This window comes from Sorghum bicolor, chromosome 10 (genome assembly GCF_000003195.3).
Source record: "Sorghum bicolor cultivar BTx623 chromosome 10, Sorghum_bicolor_NCBIv3, whole genome shotgun sequence".
Classification (NCBI taxonomy): domain Eukaryota; kingdom Viridiplantae; phylum Streptophyta; class Magnoliopsida; order Poales; family Poaceae; genus Sorghum; species Sorghum bicolor.
In genome coordinates, this window is record NC_012879.2 from 228,137 (window position 1) to 246,469 (window position 18,333).

The 18,333-nt window shown below is 42.9% G+C and overlaps 2 protein-coding genes across 7 annotated transcripts; one reads left to right on the plus strand and one right to left on the minus strand.

Moving 5' to 3' along the window:
• LOC8066861 (membrane protein of ER body-like protein) lies at positions 5,016-11,195 on the plus strand. Of its 4 annotated transcripts, none has more exons than XM_021448510.1 (10): positions 5,016-5,472; positions 7,210-7,359; positions 7,598-8,227; positions 8,731-8,892; positions 9,204-9,329; positions 9,502-9,630; positions 9,711-9,722; positions 9,975-10,208; positions 10,295-10,356; positions 10,455-11,195. In XM_021448510.1, the coding sequence occupies exons 1-10, from the start codon at positions 5,202-5,204 to the stop codon at positions 10,911-10,913; spliced, it is 2,235 nt and encodes a 744-aa protein (XP_021304185.1). In that variant the 5' UTR covers positions 5,016-5,201; the 3' UTR covers positions 10,914-11,195. The 4 variants fall into 4 exon arrangements, with proteins under 4 accessions (XP_021304185.1, XP_021304184.1, XP_021304187.1 ...); XM_021448509.1 differs by having other exon boundaries at positions 5,018-5,472; positions 9,711-9,803; XM_021448511.1 differs by lacking the exon at positions 5,016-5,472 and adding an exon at positions 6,969-7,008 and having other exon boundaries at positions 9,711-9,803.
• LOC8065363 (probable methyltransferase PMT17) lies at positions 11,205-15,580 on the minus strand. Of its 3 annotated transcripts, none has more exons than XM_021448513.1 (6): positions 15,146-15,580; positions 13,320-13,984; positions 13,023-13,233; positions 12,634-12,931; positions 12,082-12,549; positions 11,205-11,665 (listed from the first exon to the last, which is right to left on the minus strand). In XM_021448513.1, exons 2-6 carry the CDS (start codon positions 13,977-13,979, stop codon positions 11,440-11,442), a joined length of 1,863 nt encoding a protein of 620 aa, XP_021304188.1. In that variant the 5' UTR covers positions 13,980-13,984; positions 15,146-15,580; the 3' UTR covers positions 11,205-11,439. The 3 variants fall into 3 exon arrangements, with proteins under 3 accessions (XP_021304188.1, XP_021304189.1, XP_002437666.1); XM_021448514.1 differs by having other exon boundaries at positions 11,232-11,665; positions 15,253-15,580; XM_002437621.2 differs by having other exon boundaries at positions 11,232-11,665; positions 15,214-15,580.

The window sequence follows — 18,333 nt, forward strand, 5'->3', positions numbered from 1 at the left end:
CCACGGTCAGATCTTACTACTTTGATTTTTCTGTCTAGTTGGTTTTCAACCTCAGCTTTGAATATCTTAAATTTGTCTAAAGCTTCTGAGCGTTCTTTGATTGGATAGATATATCCAAAACGAGAGTAGTCATCTGTGAATGTGATGAAGGAATCAAAACCATCCACAGATGTCACTGGAAAAGGTCCACAGATGTCTGTGTGGATCAATTCTAGTACTCCTGTGCTTCGCTTAGCGCCTTTCTTTATGTTCTTTACTAACTTGCCTTTAATGCAATCGACGCATTGCTCTAACTCTGAGAGTTCTAGTGGTGGGAGGATTGATTCTTTGACTAAGCGTTCTATTCTCCCCCTCGAAATATGGCCTAAACGACAGTGCCATAATTTCGATGAGGAATCAATTCTCTTTCTTTTCTTGCTAGCATTTACGGTCATTGCATTCTCAGCTTTATTACATTCAGCATTCATAGTCTCAGACATGAATAATAAATAAGGTTTGTCTTGTCGGAAGGCAAGACCCACATATTTATTATTTAACTATAGCTTACAATCATCTTTGCTTGAAGGGAACATAAAAGACATCATGTAAAACCCTTTGTCTAGGCATTGACCTGATTCTGCACTTTCTCGAGGTATTCTTTTGCTGTGGGATTGCACTAATGAAGTGCATCACTTGCTCTGAAATAATGACGAGAAGATGGTGAGAACACCAACATTTAAAACTTGGTAGAATAATTGAATATCTTAATTGAACATTGGTCAAAATCAAGATATACAAAAATTAACTCGCTGCATAAAATCTAATCACCGTTGGGCAAAATAGAATTAAATGCTTAAAATTGGAACTTGGTATTTACAATATTGCTATTTTTAACGTTGGTCAAAAAATAACGATATTACAAAAATTTCTGGGCTTCGAACCTTGTTTCTCGAATTAAATATCCCGTTGGTTCAATTTAATAAGAGAACTAAAATGTCTTGCGCAGCGGAAAACGTAAATTAACTTGCTAGAATCGTAACTTGCTGTAACTTGGAATTTGCAATATTGTTATTATTGACGTTGGTCAAAAATTAACAATATTACAAAGAATTCTGTGCTTGAAAACTCGGCTTCTCAAATTAAATATCCCGTTGGTTCAATTTAATATGAGAATTAAAACTATAACTTGCGCAGCGAAAAATATTAATTTACTTGATATTTTCAGAAGCATATCTGGCTGACTGTGCTTTCTAATTAATATACACTTTGGTGCAAATTAAATAGAATTTAAAACTGAGCAAAAAACAATTATTCAAAAGCTTCTGAAAATAAAATGAAAAAGGTTACTGTGCTGGTTTGGGCCGGGGCGAACGAAGTGCCCCACATCCACTTTCGGCTCAGCCCGGCTAGCGGCTCAGCAGCGCGCAGCGCCTAGCCCAGCCTGTGGCGATTTTTTTTTCTTTCCCTCTCGGCCCATCAAGCAAAGCGGCCCGCGCGCTCGCTCTCTGTCTGGGCTTGGCCCAGCTCGGCCGCCCGCTTGCTCCTCCCCGCGCCCAGGCCGCAACCTGGGCCTGGGCCGGGAATCTGCGCCCCCGCCTGGGCCATATTTGGCCTGACGCAATCGCGGCCGTTGATCTGCATCCGACGGCCCTCCTTTATCTCGGGTGAACAAAATCCCCCAGTTAGCTGCCACTGAAGCCCTAGCCCTCATTCTTGCCTGCGCCCTCTCTCTGCGCACCGGACGGCAGGGAGCCGCCGCCGCCGGCACCGCGGCCAGCAGCAGGGCCACCGCCGGCGATGGCCTTCTCTTGCTTGTTCTCGCTCGCGTCTCGCGTCTTCCTCTCCAGCCCGCGCCGCGCCCCGCAGTAAAACGCCACCGTAGCGGCAGCGGTTACCTTCGGCGGCCGGAGAAGAATGGCGCCGCCGCGGCTCCTATCGCTGGAGCGCGCGCTCCCCTTAGTGGGTGAGCGCGGCGCCGTCGATGGGGTTCGCGTCGGTGCCCTGCGCTTGGGCTGTCCCTGCTGTCCGCCCCGTCGGCCATGGTGGCGGCCGGCGGCGTGGTCGGATGGACGAGCTCAGGTAGGAACGCCCCCTTTCCTTGTTGCTTTTAGGGTTAGGGTATCGAAATCCCCTTCCCCGATCTGGGTCTTGTGCTAGGGTTGAGGTTTTGGATCTGGACGCTAGGGTTAGGAAAAACTCGATTTTCTGGGTAGGGTTGGGATTTCGAAAAATCCTCTCCTTCTACTTGCTGTTCTTTTGCTTTTCTCGTGCTTGTCTCGCGGGTGAATCCCAAATTCAATCTATATGCTAGATCGGCTCTGATACCATTGATAGAAATTTAGGATCATCTAGCAGTAGAATAGATCGGGATTCGAGTACAACAAATATAGCAAATAAACATAGGCAGTAGAACTGCACTTGTATGCAATAGATCTACTACACATGGAGAGAAACATAGAGGTTTAGGGGATTAGGATTAGACCGTCGAGGCGTCCATGGCGTCGGTGTTGAGGCAGTGGTGGCGCTTCCCGACGCTGCTGCACTGGCCGATCGGATGGCACTAGGGTTAGAGTCGAGTGGGGCAAGCAGCATGCTGTGGCGAACTTCCGCACCGTGCTTGCGGCCCCCACTTCTATACTTATAGTGCAACGCGCCAGGGGCCCACCACTCCAATGGGTGGTTGAGCGCCCCCGATCAGGGCTTGGTCAAAGGGGAACTGGCTCCAACCGTTGGGCTGGTTTAGAGATCAACCTAACAGAACAATAAATAAAAGCTATCGTGTTCCATCTTAATTAAATTTCCTGCATGAAGTTATTATAACATAATAGTAAAACTCAAGAAGGCGACGACGGTACTCATGGGAAAGTGAAGATATATAGCGGACCTAGAAGAAGAACCCATACATGACTAACTACAAAGGCATAGCTATATCTATAGTTGTAGAAGTGTGTGAAGTTAGGGTGGGCCTCTGCTCCCTGTCGCCGCCGGTGAGGTCGCTAGAGGAGGACTAAAAGCGATAACTTAACCTTAATAGTAAGTTGGAAGCTCTTGCATTGGACAAGAGGCCACGTCAAAATAAAGTTTGGATCATCACCTATACTATGGATATTAGGCGGACGATTGAGTATAGTATATACATTCAGATCCATGTGTCATATATATCCTAGTTGAGAAGTGTAACTGGTTTATTAATGGATCTTAAGGATGGAGATGTCCCTCCAAATAGATACCCGCGGTTCTTCTCTAGTGTAATAAATGAACTAAATGTATATTTATATTTAGTTCATTTAGTTACACCGTGGATACCTGTTTGGAGCACTGTCCTCATCCTTAATGGATCGATGTCTAATACTCCCTCCATACCTAAAATACCTGACGTTTAGGACAAGATTGTGGTAACCAAGAAGTGATTAATTAGGGATTATCTTTCCATCCTTGCCCCTATTAAATAGAAGTGCGTTTGCAATCTGAACAACTATACTTCGTAGTTGGGTTGACAAGGTCACCGCTTCAGAGGCTTGGACGCCCACGGTTCGAGCTCTCGCAGCCATAACTTTTTTTTGAAAAAAGCGCTCGCGTTTGCATGGCGTTGTGCGGGTTGGCCATCTTCACGTTTGCATCGAGGCCGATTAATGCTTTGGCCAGCTGAAGGGACGTGAGCACCAGGGGCGTTTGCATCGAGGCCGAGCGGCCAGCTGAACGGACGCGAGCGTCAGGGGTAAAGCCGTACCGCGTGCAGCTGCAAGCTTTACAACGTCAGCTTCTGTGAAATTTCGATAGGAGCTCAGGACGTCAAGTATTTTGGGTACGGAGGGAGTAATTAATTATGATTACTAGGATGAGTTTCAATTCTAAAGATGTAAACGGGACCTAAAGTTAATTACGGGGGTTATGAATTATTTGGTCGCATGCATCGTCGACGTGCACCACTGTTGATGGTTGTTGTTGTCGGTTATCTTGGAATAATATTCGAAATGTATAGTGTGACGTGTATGGACTTGTTGAGGAGGCTACGATCGATGTCTTGATTTTAATTAAATTTATTTTGTGATTATATATATTATAAGAAATGTATACACATGCATGAAGTGGGCCATGCACATCATTTATATATATATATATATATTATTATTATGCATGTTTGCTGCGAAACAGCTGTAGCTAGGTTAACAAACAACGGAATATATAGAAAGGAAGATAGAGATAGAATATTTATTTGACATTCGTCCTGGTAATGGGGTTGGGGTCATGGATGGATGAAGTCGTCAACCATGCTATGGATACTTGTTCTTGTGCTCCGCTGGTACGGGTACGTACAGTACCGGCAGGCAATTAATAATCAATGCACGGTTGGAACATGCATGCATCATGAACATGCATGCTGATTCATTCAAGATGCATGTTCGTTATCTTGTTGCAAGTAGGAGTATATATTGTTACTACGTCGGTCTGAAACCCAATAAGTGCTGTGCTGGTCCAACCATTAATTACCAATATTAAAAATCAATTTTCATTTTCAGAGTTGTCTTAAGTTAAAATTTTTTAAGACTTTAACCAAATTCTTAAGAAAAGTATCATTTAATATCATTAGATTTTTTATAAAATATATTTTTACAAGATATTTATTTTATGTTATTGGTATTATTATTATTTTTTTAAATAAAATTAGTTAAAGATTTTAGAAATTAATTTATTTAGAGACAGAGGGGGGAGTATTATTTATATTAGTATCTTGCATCCGGCGTGCAATGCAAGAGCTTATCCTTTTTTCCCTTTTGGTGTCGTCAGTCTCATGTGTCCTCACGCACGCTCACATGGTGCGGCACTGTCTGCCAGCGGCGGCGGTGGCTTCTGCTTCTCGCGCTCCATCCCGGCTTCGGCTCCGGCTCTCGATCGCCAAGTCCGTCGTCGTCGTCTTCGATTCGGCTGATGACAGCCCAGTTGATTGATTGGTTGATTAATTAATTAATTATTAATGGCCACCTCACCTCACCTACCTCACAATCCATCCGTTTACTTACGGCAGTCGCCAGCCATGCTAATCACGCGGCCCGGCCTCCAGAGCTGCAGCTGCAGCTGCTGCTGCTCCACCACCTCCATGACTCCATCCATCCATCCATCCATCCATCCTGTATAGTACTACTAGTACTCCTATAAATTAAAATAAAGGAAGCAAGGCAGCAGCAGGCATCTCATCTCGATCAAGGCAGCTAGCAGGAAAGATGATGGAGGTGGAGAGGCCGCCGCCGTTGGAGCTCAAGGAGGAGCAGCCACACCTGCTCCTACTCATGGAGGCCGAGGCCGAGGCCGAGGAGGAAGACACCTCCTCCGCCCTCCTGCACACCAGGGACAGGGAGAAGAAGAAGATGACGACGACGATGGACCTGGACCCCTCCCACTCCAGCTCCAGCTCCGACGCAGCAGCAGCAGCAGCCGAGATTGAAGAGGATGCGGCCCCTCACCACCAGAGCATCTTCTTGGATCCAACCCAAGGTCTGCTCTGCTCCATGCATCCTCTCCTCTCCTCTTTATAATCATCTCATCTCATTGTTGCACTTGTTTTGTTCCGGTCTCTGTCCATTTCCATTTCCATTTCCATGTCTCCTCCCCTTGATTTCGTCGTCTTCTTGTTTCCTTCCTCCCTTCCTAATTAAAAAAAAGTCCTGTCCTGTCCTGTCCTGTCCTGTGGTGGTGGTGCCTGCCTCAATCAATCATATCATATACTACTCCCAACCCCACTGCAGGAGTAAGGAGTAGGAGGAGTAGGAGTCCAATCCCAATCCAAGAGACTTCCTTGTACCTTCTCACTCAACTCCTGTACCGGACCTCTCTCTGCTGCACCTCCACCTGCACCTGCATTACTGTTGGTTGCCCCCACTCGTGTTCGCCACTTTCTGCTGCTTCTTTCTGCATATATTATTGCCAAACCAAACTTAAATAACAAAGTGAGCAATTAGCATTAATTTTTTTTGAAACAAATTAGCATAAATTATTAGGGATTCTTATCATTCCATCCTTCAATTTCTTTGACTGATGGATGAGATGAGCCTTGATCCTCTAACTCTCAGCGCTGCCTTTCCCTGTATTATCAATATCAAAACTCAACCAATATGCTTGCTGCTGCTTTAATTTCTCTGGCCATGAGGCTATCACTATCGCTATCACCCGTGGGCTGTGGCTTCCATCAAAGTCGTTTTTTTTTTAAAAAAAATCAAACGATAGGTGGACTTTGTATGTAGATTAGATACCTTGTATATTCCACTCCTTTTCTTCATATAAATCATTAACGTTTACAAGAAAAAGGCATGCTATTCTTCACGGGGAGCACATGTTTTCCCTCTATCTCCTCACAATTCAATCACATGTTTTCCTGTTCGCTTGAGCTTATCTGCTGAATCTGCCAACTAGTATTTTTTTTCTCACAACAAATCAGTGAATAGTATTTTTAGTCATGATTTTCCAGACAAGCGAACTGACTCTTGTCTCTTTATTTTGCCTGCACCAAACAAACTTACTTTAGCTGTATTGTAATGGTAACGCACGCCTCATTTGGAAGCCTCTCTCTCAGCTTATCTATTCGTTTGTCTTATAAGCTGTATTTTTTTTAACCAGCCAACAATATTTTTTTCTTATAATAAATCAGCGAACAGTATGTTCAGCTATAACTTTTCGGATAAGTGAACAGACTCACATAAAAACAGTAAACATGGAGCATTTTGCACACAATTCTATTTGACTGGCAACAACAGTCTAAACTGACTCGTGCTATATTGGGCAAACTTGTTGGTGGGTGGCCAAGCAGATACGCTACGGTTGGACACTACTAACACGTATCTTTATATACGATGACATATCTATCTATCTATCTATCTATCTATCTATCTATCTATCTATCTATCTACACCTACTTTACTTCCTATGCTTCCAATCCAATAACAACACCTCCCTCCTCTCATCTTTTCCTTCTTTCTTCGCAACTACTCTCCCACCTTCGACAAGACACTATGTCTGTTTACAAGGACGCCCAAGGTAGGTTTTAATTAGTATGTGTGTCCATCCCTATCCACAGCCTATCCTTTTCAAATGAAAACCTCCTTCCTTATACTACTAGCAACTTACTTAGTTCCAGTGCTGCACAAGAAAACAGAGTTGCAGATAACTCAAACTTCCTGCAAGGTTAGACATGCAGCGCTTCATAAAATTACCTTTATTTCCATTTCTTGACTGAAGGTCTATGGAAGTGCCGGCACTGTGATTGGACGCACCGCTTGAGTGGTCCATGCACAGCTGATATCCTCGACCATCAGGGACACTGCAAAATTGTCAGCAATCTTGATTCGTTAGTTCGCAACCAACCATTATATTATTCACCATACAGAGGTTAGTCTTGACTGCTCACACACGTAGGATGGGTACTATACTACCTTAGCGATCAGCTTCTCAAACTTTCTTTTCATGTCTTCTTCAGTCCGGCTTGATTTCTTTTCATGTCCTGTCCTTTTTTCCCCCCTAAGGCCTTACTGCACAAAACAGACTCTCTGCATATGGCAAACAAAAGAGTAGCTTCACAATTTTTCAGCTAGTCGAACTGACATCACTACTCTAATTTCCTTTTCAGTCTCTGATCATGCTGAAAACCAAGTTACAGAAGTTGGTGGCCACAAAGAAAACGCAAACGGAACTTCAGGTGAACAAGGTAAAGAGATTGACAAACAGGACAACGTCAGCGCTCAGGAAACTAACCACAGTTCAAACAATGGCAAATTAGAAAATGGTTCACACTCTAATGGGGTGCATGAGATCTCCAGCAGCAGTGAAACCGTGACCATTGCAGATGGACTGAAACTGATTACAACCATCCGTGATGCTAGACACATCTTGCCAAACTGGAGTGGTTCTGTTGACGTTTCCACTGCCACCACGAGTACATCTGAAGTTCATGAAATCGAAGTGGAGAAGGATGAAATTGTCAATAAGGGTGAAGTGAAAGTTGAAGAGTATGATCTTGAGAAGATTCTGGACGAGCAAGAAACCCATGACCTCTATTGCCCCAACTGCAAATCCTGCATAACTCGAAGGGTCATCCTTAAAAAGAGAAAGAGAACAGTAAGACCAGAAGCACGTAAGGAACCACCAAAAAGACCACAGCTTGTAGAGCCTTCTGCCAATGTTCCAAGACAAATAGTTGATGAAGACTCGCCCGAAGTATTTAGATGCTTGTCATGCTTCACTTTCTTCATCCCAACAGGTATCACTTAACTTGCCTCCACGCATTATATGTGCCTTCCTACTTTTCATTATTATTTACATCTGAATGTTTACATTTTTTACTCTTTTTCTCCCAGGCAATCATGCTTTCAATTAAGCTAAATTAGCATCAGTACATGAGTACTTATGGCTGTAGATCTACAAATAATAAATCTGAAATTATTTCTTCTGTAGTTTGAGATATGTAGATCATGGTTAATTAAAAATGGGTACCTTAACTGTACAAGAAGCAAGTGATAAAAAAAAAAAAAACTGTACAAGAAGCAAGACTGAAAGCCTTGCATGACTTGATCCATATATAAGTTTCTTGTTGGAAGAATGAAATAGATAAAACAAGTTTAGGTATTTGTGCTATGACACCTCACTGTTGACTGTGGTTTCCTATCTTAGTTTTAATCACAACTCCATGTACCTGTGCTTCTACAGTTGTTACTAGTAGATATTATTTCTAATGTGCCAGTTTAATATTTCTGTTGCCACCAGGTTGCAGTTTTAATATATTCCGTATATCTGAAAGGAGGGATGTAAACCAACAAGTTCAAGTTCAGCATTCTTCTGCTTCACAACAGACGTCTGAACACTGTGGAAGTTGGCTTCTTTCTTGTTTCCAGACAGCAGATAGTCCAAGGCCATCAAATAATGCAGGTATTGTAATGTATAATGTACTTCAGGGTGTTTTCCTTGCAAACTGTGGAGTAATTCTAAAGTTTTTCCCTAATAACCAAAACAATAATGCTGTAATGCTGCTGAAATGGTAAGATATTACCATGTTACACGGAGCTTAATACTTATGCAGTAATACTCTTTTCTTTTTTCATTAGAAATAAACAGAGAATAAGTCAGGAAATTTAGCCTCAGTAACTACCCATGTTGCAGTTTGCTCAGAACTAGTATAATCAGCTAGTGCCTCAATGTTATGAAAAAGAGTAACAAAAAAGTATAAACCTCTTATGCAGGATCCATAAAGATAGAGTCAGTACATGTAAATGTGCAGCAATATGGAGCGCACCAAGAACAAATTCCTCTCTCACAGCCTGCTGGTGATACTAAAACTGATACCAGTCATCTCGGTCACAAACAAGGTAGGTCTGATTAATTAGACAACAACTATCAGGAAGTTAGACTCATTAACTTACACATGTTACTTGCAGCACTACAGTTTGTTTAAGACACCTAGCATCACAATGTGATGAAAAGGAGTAACAAAAGAATTATAAACCTCTAATCTTTAAAAAAACCCCTCTTATTATGCAGAATTCACGCAAATAGAGGCAGGGAATGTGGTAACTGTGCAGCGAAATGGAGCAAGCCAAGAACAAATTCCTCTCTTGCAGCCCTCTGGTGATACTGCGACTGATTCGGTGCACCTAGGTCAAAAACAAGGTAGATCTGTTAATTTGTATAAACTATATCAATAGAATATGCATGCTTGCATTTGTAACATTTTTGTTTTCTTGTTATAGATATTCTGGAAGGTATGACGGCACCCTCTGATAACAGCCCATTTTTCAGCAAACCATTTTTTGAGCCAGTACCCCCAATAAAAGTTTTTCCGGGTATGGCGTATTTGCTCGTCATATATCTCGTTCACAATATTTCGAGACTCATTTTTCATAGTGTTCATATGCTCAAAATTAATTAAGCTACATTTGGCTCCACCTCATACAGTATTGTACCACAGTATTTGAGATTATTTTGTTTATATAGTTAATGATGATGGCCTGCAGGAGGGGACAACCAGACGGTTGCAAAACCAACTTTAGTTATTCACCAACCGGTTGAGTCAGAAGCTCCACCTCATACAGTAGTGGCAGTCCCTGAGGCTGAGACACCAGTTCCTGCATTATCAGCTCCAAGGGATGAATGGGATATACTGAAAGCAATAGTGTATGGCGGCCTTGTTGAATCAATCATGAGCCTCTCAGTTGTATCAGCAGCAGCAGCAAGCGGTTCCAAGACCTGTAAGTTTCTTTCTTGGTTCTTGCATTAATTGATGGCATCACCCAAATCCCCCTGGCTTTAATGCTATTATGTTGTTCATTTGCAGTGGATATATTCATCCTGGGCATAGCAAACCTTATTGGTGGTATTCCTGTAATTTACCACAATGTAACATACTGCTCTTGCCTGAATTTTATGCAATCTCTTTTGCAATGACCATGCAAGACACACATCTGACAAATTGAAGGTTTCCTTGTCACAAACAGATTGCTGATCTGCGAAACACAGGAGATGTAGCTGAAAGCAGTGAGCAAGTGGGGCACTACTGGCTAGAGCTGGGAAGGCGATCAAAGTACCATTTGCACATGGTGATAGCCATACTGTCGTACATCCTCTTCGGGCTGCTGCCACCAGTCATCTACGGACTGTCATTCAGGACAAGCGACAACAGGGAGAACAAAATGTTGGTGGTCGCTGCTGTATCTCTCCTGTGCATTGCGCTGCTCGCAATTGGAAAGGCGCATGTTAAGAGGCCCAGGACTTACTTCACAACCCTCCTCTACTACCTGTCCATTGGATTCAGCGGTTCCGGGTTGTCGTATGCCACAGGCGTCCTCATCATGAAGCTCCTAGCACACTTTGGTATCATTGATCAGGGTGGTGCATCAGCTCCTGCTCCTCCAGGTCTCTCATTCCCCGAAGCAGTCGCCTGGGCTTCCTACTGAGCTTTGAGCCCTCATTTAGTTGTTTTGATGGTCCAATAGATTATCTGGGCACACACACATCTGCATGGAGTCACGGTTGTTTTGATGGTCGAATAGATTATCTGGGCACACACGCATCTGCATGGAGATGCTATCTTCGGTTCAGAAAGTTTTTATGCCTTTTTTTTCAACAGCACTTGGCCATAGTATAATCTTCATCACAGAATTCTTCTGTACCACAACCTTGTCATCGTATTTTTGACAGGAACATATTATCAGTTACAATATCCTTTTGTCACATCAGGCATCAGCTTATTAGATTGCAATAGCACATCAAAATATGAGTGAACATCTTATACACCATTGCAATGTGTCACATACATACTATATGGCTAATGAAGATGTTTGATACCAATTCCAGCTACATGGTCCACATGCCTCCTATATACAGATATCCTGAAGCTAGATAAAAAATGGCAATGAAGACAGAACTCAAAAGCAAGTCATGTCTAGATTTTCGCAGATAAAACAGTACCAAAGGCGGTGATTATTGCTTTTCCATGGGCTTCCCGGTCCAGTAAGTCTTGACAGCCACTAGGATCTTGTCAGGGTTGAACGGACCGGACTCGTGATCCATGATTTGGCTCTTCCACCTCATGCCTCCAGTGATAGCTTGTACCTTCACCAACACCTCCACGTTGTCCCTGATGATCACAGTCCCTTCAGGCCTTAGAATCCGGTCCATCTCCAGGAGGATGTACGTTATGTCACACCTGCAATCACTCCATCATTAGTATCTACTTTCTTAAGCTGGACTTGTAACCTTATTACCAAAGAAGGCCATCAAAAAAGAAAGGTATCACACAGAACCACATGTCTTGTATGAGGTGAATGCAGGAAAGAAAATTTCTAGAGCAAAATTGAACAGCAAAGATATTCCTTAGGCCTTGTTTAGTTGACCGAAAACCAAAAAGTTTTCAAGATTCCTCGTCACATCGAATCTTTTAACACATGCATGAAGTATTAAATATAGACAAAAATAAAAACTAATTATACAGTTTACCTGTAAATCATGAGACGAATTTTTTGATCCTAATTAATCTATAGTTGGACAATATTTGCCACAAACAAACGAAAGTGCTACAGTAGCGAAATCCAAAATTTTTTTCGCATCTAAACAAGGCCTTACCTATCCTGGTAACTGCTGAAAATTTTATCTGCGTGGATGAGATCGTAGGTCCTCGGGTATGTTGAGAAAGCCTCACACCAGTCCTGGTAGGTGCCAATAAACCCTCGTTCATAAATAACACCGAGGGTGTCATGGGCCAAGCCTGAAGGCACAACATTCATCACCCAAAGAGGGTACTCCATCAATGCAGCTGCAAAACCCCCTATCCCTGCATTCATGTCCATCACGTTCCTGTATCGTCTTTTTCCCAGTGGTGGAATCAATTTCTTGTAGTGATTCACTCTCTCTGACCACACCTTGTTATCCTCTTGGAACTTCTCAGGGGTGAAGCCTGGAACTGAACCGCGGATTATTCTTGGGGGAACAACAAATGCCCTTTTTGGCCATCTCTCAAGGGCTCCACCAGCAACTTCATCTTCACTCTTCACATCTGGGAGAGGAGATATGCAACTGTCCATCTTCTTGTACCTAAATTGTTCAGATCAGGATGAGCTGCTGCAACCAATTGAGCAAACACTTCACAAAAGGAGAGTAAAGCAGCAGAAATCTTACCAAGCAGAATCCACATCATTGCTCTTACAAATCTGCGGAGCATCATAGACCTTCCTACTGTCAACACATTCTACATGATTGATAGGTTTCTGCCATATAGCAAGATCACCTTTCTCTATGACTTTCTTCCAGCAGAGCCGTTTCGCTAAGTCCTCAATCTCATCTTGTTCTTGCTTCAGGTCTTCTTCTGTCCTCTCCCACCCCTTGTAGTGCCTCTTCCAGTGGATTGGAGGCCCAGAAAGGATCCAGTACCCCCCTGGTCTAAGAACTCTGTCTACTTCAATTAGATAGATGCCGTCTGTTCAGATAAATCATGTGGAATTATCTTAATCAGTTTGTGTTCGATGTATTGTAACTGTAAGCCATAACAAATAAGGGAAAAAGTTTACCAAGTTTATTCCATGGGATCAAACATCTAGAGCAGTGCGCCATGTCAAATGCTCTAGCGGGATATGGGAGTCTTTCAGTTCCCATCACTCCAATCATGGCTGGTACCCCCCGTTCCAATGCAAACTGTACCTGTGCCTCATGAGAATCCCTTGGTGCAAAAGACATGGTGGTGATGTTTCTCTTCATAAGATAAGCACCCCAGCTTGCAACCTGTACAGCAGCAAAGATGCTATCATCCCCAAATCCTGAGAAGGAATCACAGACAATATCATAAAAACATTGCTCCAGTCACTCACCCCACATCCAGTATCAAGTGCAGTTCGGATGTTGCCTTCATTCAATGGCACAAGGGCATTTATGCCATCAATATAAGCATCGGCACCATGTGGGAACATGGTGCCACCTCCAGGGAATCTAAGCAGGTCTCCCTCAACATGGATCCAGTTCTGAACAGCCTTCTCAATACTGAGCTCCCGATGAGGGATGTTATTGAACCAAGCATAGTCTCGACTTCTTGGCCACTGGAAGGGGTTGTTATAATTTGGAGGTGCAGGGATCAAGCATCGGAGCATGTCCTCTTTCTTTGGGCAGTGGCGCTCCCTGTACTGCATCATTTTCTTTGGGAACTTCCTAGCCCTCCTTGGATCTTGGCAAGGGGTATACTCACTGTACTTGAGCTGGCAAGGTGGGAATTTCTCCACCGCAAGCACGGATTCATTGAAGCCCACCTGGTGGTGGGCTTGGAAATCCAGGCGAGCACCAGATGACCGCACATTATCTTTGCACTGGGTTCTGGTACTTATTAAGGAAGAGTTAATGCCGTTTGAGGTGCCTTGCCAAGCACCAAGAATGTATGCTGTGACACAGAGGCCAATGACGCCTATGGTGAGAGTTACTCGCATCCTTTGGAATTCTGGGTGGCGCACCTTGGGGGATCCATCCTGTTCTTTTGCCATTGGAGCTGCAAGGTATTGGAAATGAGCACACACATACAGCAATATATTTCATATGACAGATAAGAATTAAAATGATTCCGTATGACAGGTAAGAAATGAAACGAGGGAGCAATGTTGTGGAAAGCTAAACAGGGTGATTGAGAATGGATAAGGCCTTGGTATACAATTAGAGTCATACCATTATAAATTTACAGTTTTGAAATAAGCTACTACTATTCATATCATAAAACTGGAAATATGCCATTATAAACAGATGACATTTTTGGGCTGACTAATTATGAGATAAAATGTCATCTAATTATGACCGGAGGTAGTGCCATATTTCGAAAACCCCAGAGATTTGTAGTATGGTTCCACACTTCCACTATCATGGATCCTGTAATGGAATATTTTTAAAATCTGTGTTATTTATAGGTGATGAAATTTATAATGGCATGAATCTCATTAACCCCACCCTGTGTTGTTTATATAGAAAGAAATCTAAAACAGGCAACTGAACTTAGGCCTTGTTTAGTTACACCTAAAATCCAAAAACTTTTCAAGATTCCCCATCACATCGAATCTTGTGGCACATGCATGGAGCATTAAATACAGATAAAAAAAATAACTAATTGCCCAGTTTATCTGTAATTTGGGAAATTAGAAAGGTATAAGCAGCAGGCAGCAACAAAGGGAGGGATACAGATGTAGTACACCTAACCCTCTGTTTCTGTTTCCTGTCCCCAAAAGAAGAAAGTGGAGTGCAGAAAGCAGAGAAAGGCAGTGCCGACTCATCATCATTCTTTGTGATATAATAACAATACATAACAGAGGCAAGTCGATGCAAAGCAAGTATACTCGAGTGGGCAGGCATGTGGTGCGATGATTAAAAGTATGAATTGAGCAGGGCAGGACCGTAGGACTAGGTGAGTAAGAAAGTTTGCAATTTTGCAGCTGAGGTAAGCAAGCAGGTGAAGAAGGGCCCTCAGACTCAGAGACAGGGTAACTCAGTCACGGACAGTTTTGGCGGTGGTGTGGGAAACGAAACCCACCTCCTCTATTGAATTGAATGACAAAAAAGGGGCATATATATTTTGGATAAACAGGGGTGAATTATAAACAAACAAACATATGGTACGTACAGAATGTAGGGTAACACAAAGTTGAGATGTGTTGTGAGTGAGTACCCAGTATGTAGTAGTAGTATGACAGTTGACGGAGAAGAATGGATAATAAATATAAGCACGAAACTCACTTCACTTGATTGTCTTGTCCCCCGGCCCGGCCAGCCTACCTTGAAGTTGAAGCGGGGATTTGCAGTGCGGAATGGTCTGTTGGGGAATCGGCGGGCGGGACGGGAGCCCGGAGGGAGGGAGGAAGAAGGCCAGGAGGGAGAGGAGAGGAGAGGAGAGGAGAGGATTGGAAGAAGAAGAAGAAGAAGAAGAAGAAGAAGAAGAAGAAGAAGAAGAAGAGCCAGCCGCAGCTCAGCCGCCGCAGCAGGGGAAGGAGCGGAGGACTCGCTCGCTCAGTCTCCTCTCACTCTCAGTGAGCCCGCCGCAACCGCAAGGCTTCTCCTCTCCTCCGCCTGGCTCTCATCTCATTCACACACACGGGACGGGAAGGAGGAAGGAGGAAGGAATAGCAGGGCAAGAGGGACGGATCCAGCCCAGATTGATGGAGTTCCTTCCTTGGGAATCCAGCCCGGCCTGCAACAGGCCCTTACTCATCGCACGGCCCGTGGAGTGGAGCCATCTGCTGACTCAACGATCCACCAAAAAAAAAACTGGTCAATTATACATTTATTTATTTATTATTGGATCCCCTTTTTACAACCATAGAATAGAATTTCCCAAATGAAAAGTTTGTACATCTAGATCTCCTTTTTACCCTACTGTTATTAATAATTTTTTTTTCTGTTATTAATATATTTTAATCAAAATAAGTTAGGGATATATCCCTCCTGTTTCTTACTTTTTCATTCCTACTGGCCTTGTTTAGTTCTCTAAAAATTTTGCAAAATTTTTCAGATTCACCGCCACATCGAATCTTTAGACGTATGCATGGAGTATTAAATATAGATAAAAATAAAAACTAATTGCACAGTTTGGTCGGAATTGACGAGACGAATCTTTTGAGCCTAGTTAGAGCATCTCCAAGGGCTTTGCAAACAAACATTGCATTGCCCTATTTGCAAAAAAGAGTAGAAAATACCCCTCCAATGGTTTTGCAAATAAGGTTTGCAATTTGGTTAACTTTGCAAATAGAGGTTCAGGCTTTGCATATATGCAAACCTTCCCACCACTTTGCATCTACAATTTCGACCTTCCACGTCGGACTCCGTCCCTCCGGCTCTCCCACCCCGCGCGATTTCTCTACGCCCGTCCGCCCTCCCTGCCGCGCGCGCCCGCCCTGACGGAGGTGGACGGAGCCGAACTGACGCGAACGACGAACGTGGCCTGGGTTGGGCGGCGACTGGCGCGAAGACCTGGGCTGGGCGGCAACCGGCGGCGACCTGGCCTGGGCGGCGACTGGCACGCACGACGTACGTCAAAATGGCGCGAAGGAAAAAAAACGCGCAGGCGCGATCGGTGAAAAAAAATTCAGGGGTGGGATCTATACTTTGGGTTTGCCAAGTCTAAATGCAAAGTCCTTTGGAGTTGGACTATTTTTAGACTTTGCAAATGAGTTTGGTAATTTGCAAACAACATCAAATGCAAAAATTATTTGCAAAGTCCCTTGGAGATGCTCTTAGTCCATAATTAGACAATATTTGTCAAATACAAACGAAAGTGCTACTATTCCTATTTGCAAAAAATTTTGGAAGTAAACAAAGCCTATGACAATGGTCTTTTAGGCGTAATTTTCTTTGTTGCATTTCAAAATTTTGTCTTCATTTCTATTCTTGCTCTTATGAACGAATTCAGATTTTGCTTTTTTATTTCGTCTGTTAAGTTTCCAATCCTAATACTTTGTTAATTTATTTATTATATTCTCCATATGCATTCGCGCCGTGGTTGTGAAGCAGAGTACCTTAGTGTTTCAGAGGATGCAGCGACCATTTTTTTTGCAGCAACCGTGTTTTTTTTTTTGAAATAACAGCAACCATGTTACTGTTATCGTTTCTATAGCTGGCATGTTTTGCCCGTAGTCTGTAATCTGTAATGCTAGCGTTACATTTTGTCTCAACTTTTCCTTATGGTCTGTGAGCACATGTCCTGACTCTGAGCCAGAGTTTTAGGCATCCTGCTTCCTCAGTTTAGGCGCGCTTCTTAAACTCGTTAGTTGCTGTCTGGTGTATTTCAGTTATGAAAGTAATGGGAATGGAAAGATTTCTCGGTTGGGAAAAAAAATTTCCTATGTTTTCAATTGATCCATCCGTTTCAAAAATTACTGGTAACATCAGTTCGTTCGTCACAAGCGAGAGTAGTGGAGGCACAACATTTTTGTACACGAGTCATGTAGAACTTAATTCAGTGAACTAGTACTTAATTTAGCCAGCTAGACTAGACTACATGGATCGGAGGGAGATCCAATGCACAAAAACATGGATCAGAAAGAGTTCCAAAACACAAACAAAACATGGATCAGAATAGAGTTCCAAAACACAAACAAATAAGGATCGCAAAGAGAGATCCAAAACACAAAAACATAAATCTAAGAGAGTTCCAAAACACAAACAAATAAGGTCTTGTTCTCAGATGCATATGTAACGACCTCATTTCACATCTATTGAAGGGGCACTTCAATCCACTCCAATACTTAAATTAAGGTACATACACGTGCATCCAAACAAACGCCTAAAATAGATCAGGGAGAGATTCAAAACACAAACACATAAAAACATGGACAGGAGAGAGTTCTAAACCACAAACAAATAAAAAAAAAAGGAGAGAGATGTTCGCCTGATCCCGCTTGATCGATACATAGATCCGATCGATCCAAGAGAGGAAACCAGGAATATATGTCAATGTCCGAGCAGCACAACGACTCCAGTGCCATGCATTCATAGGCAAAGGGTAACCTGCCTTCTTGCTCGATGACCAAAATTATAAATAATAAATAAATATATAAAATATCGATGCATCGTTCCAAAGTAAGTTAAAAATTCATCAAATAACCTAGCAAATACGCAGAAAACAATCTACATATAGTATAGTACTAATTAACCAGAGAGCAGAGAAAGCAACATTGCAAGAACACACGGAACTCAAAACCTGCCAGCTAGGTGAGTGACAACAGCTGATGAATGAAGATGAAGAGGACTCTTTTAATTAAAAAAAATCAAGAAGCAAACAACTTAGTACGAGAGGAGAAGAGATCATGAGAGAGAGAGGATGCATGGCTCAACCGCTCAAGAGATCCATCGAGATGGATC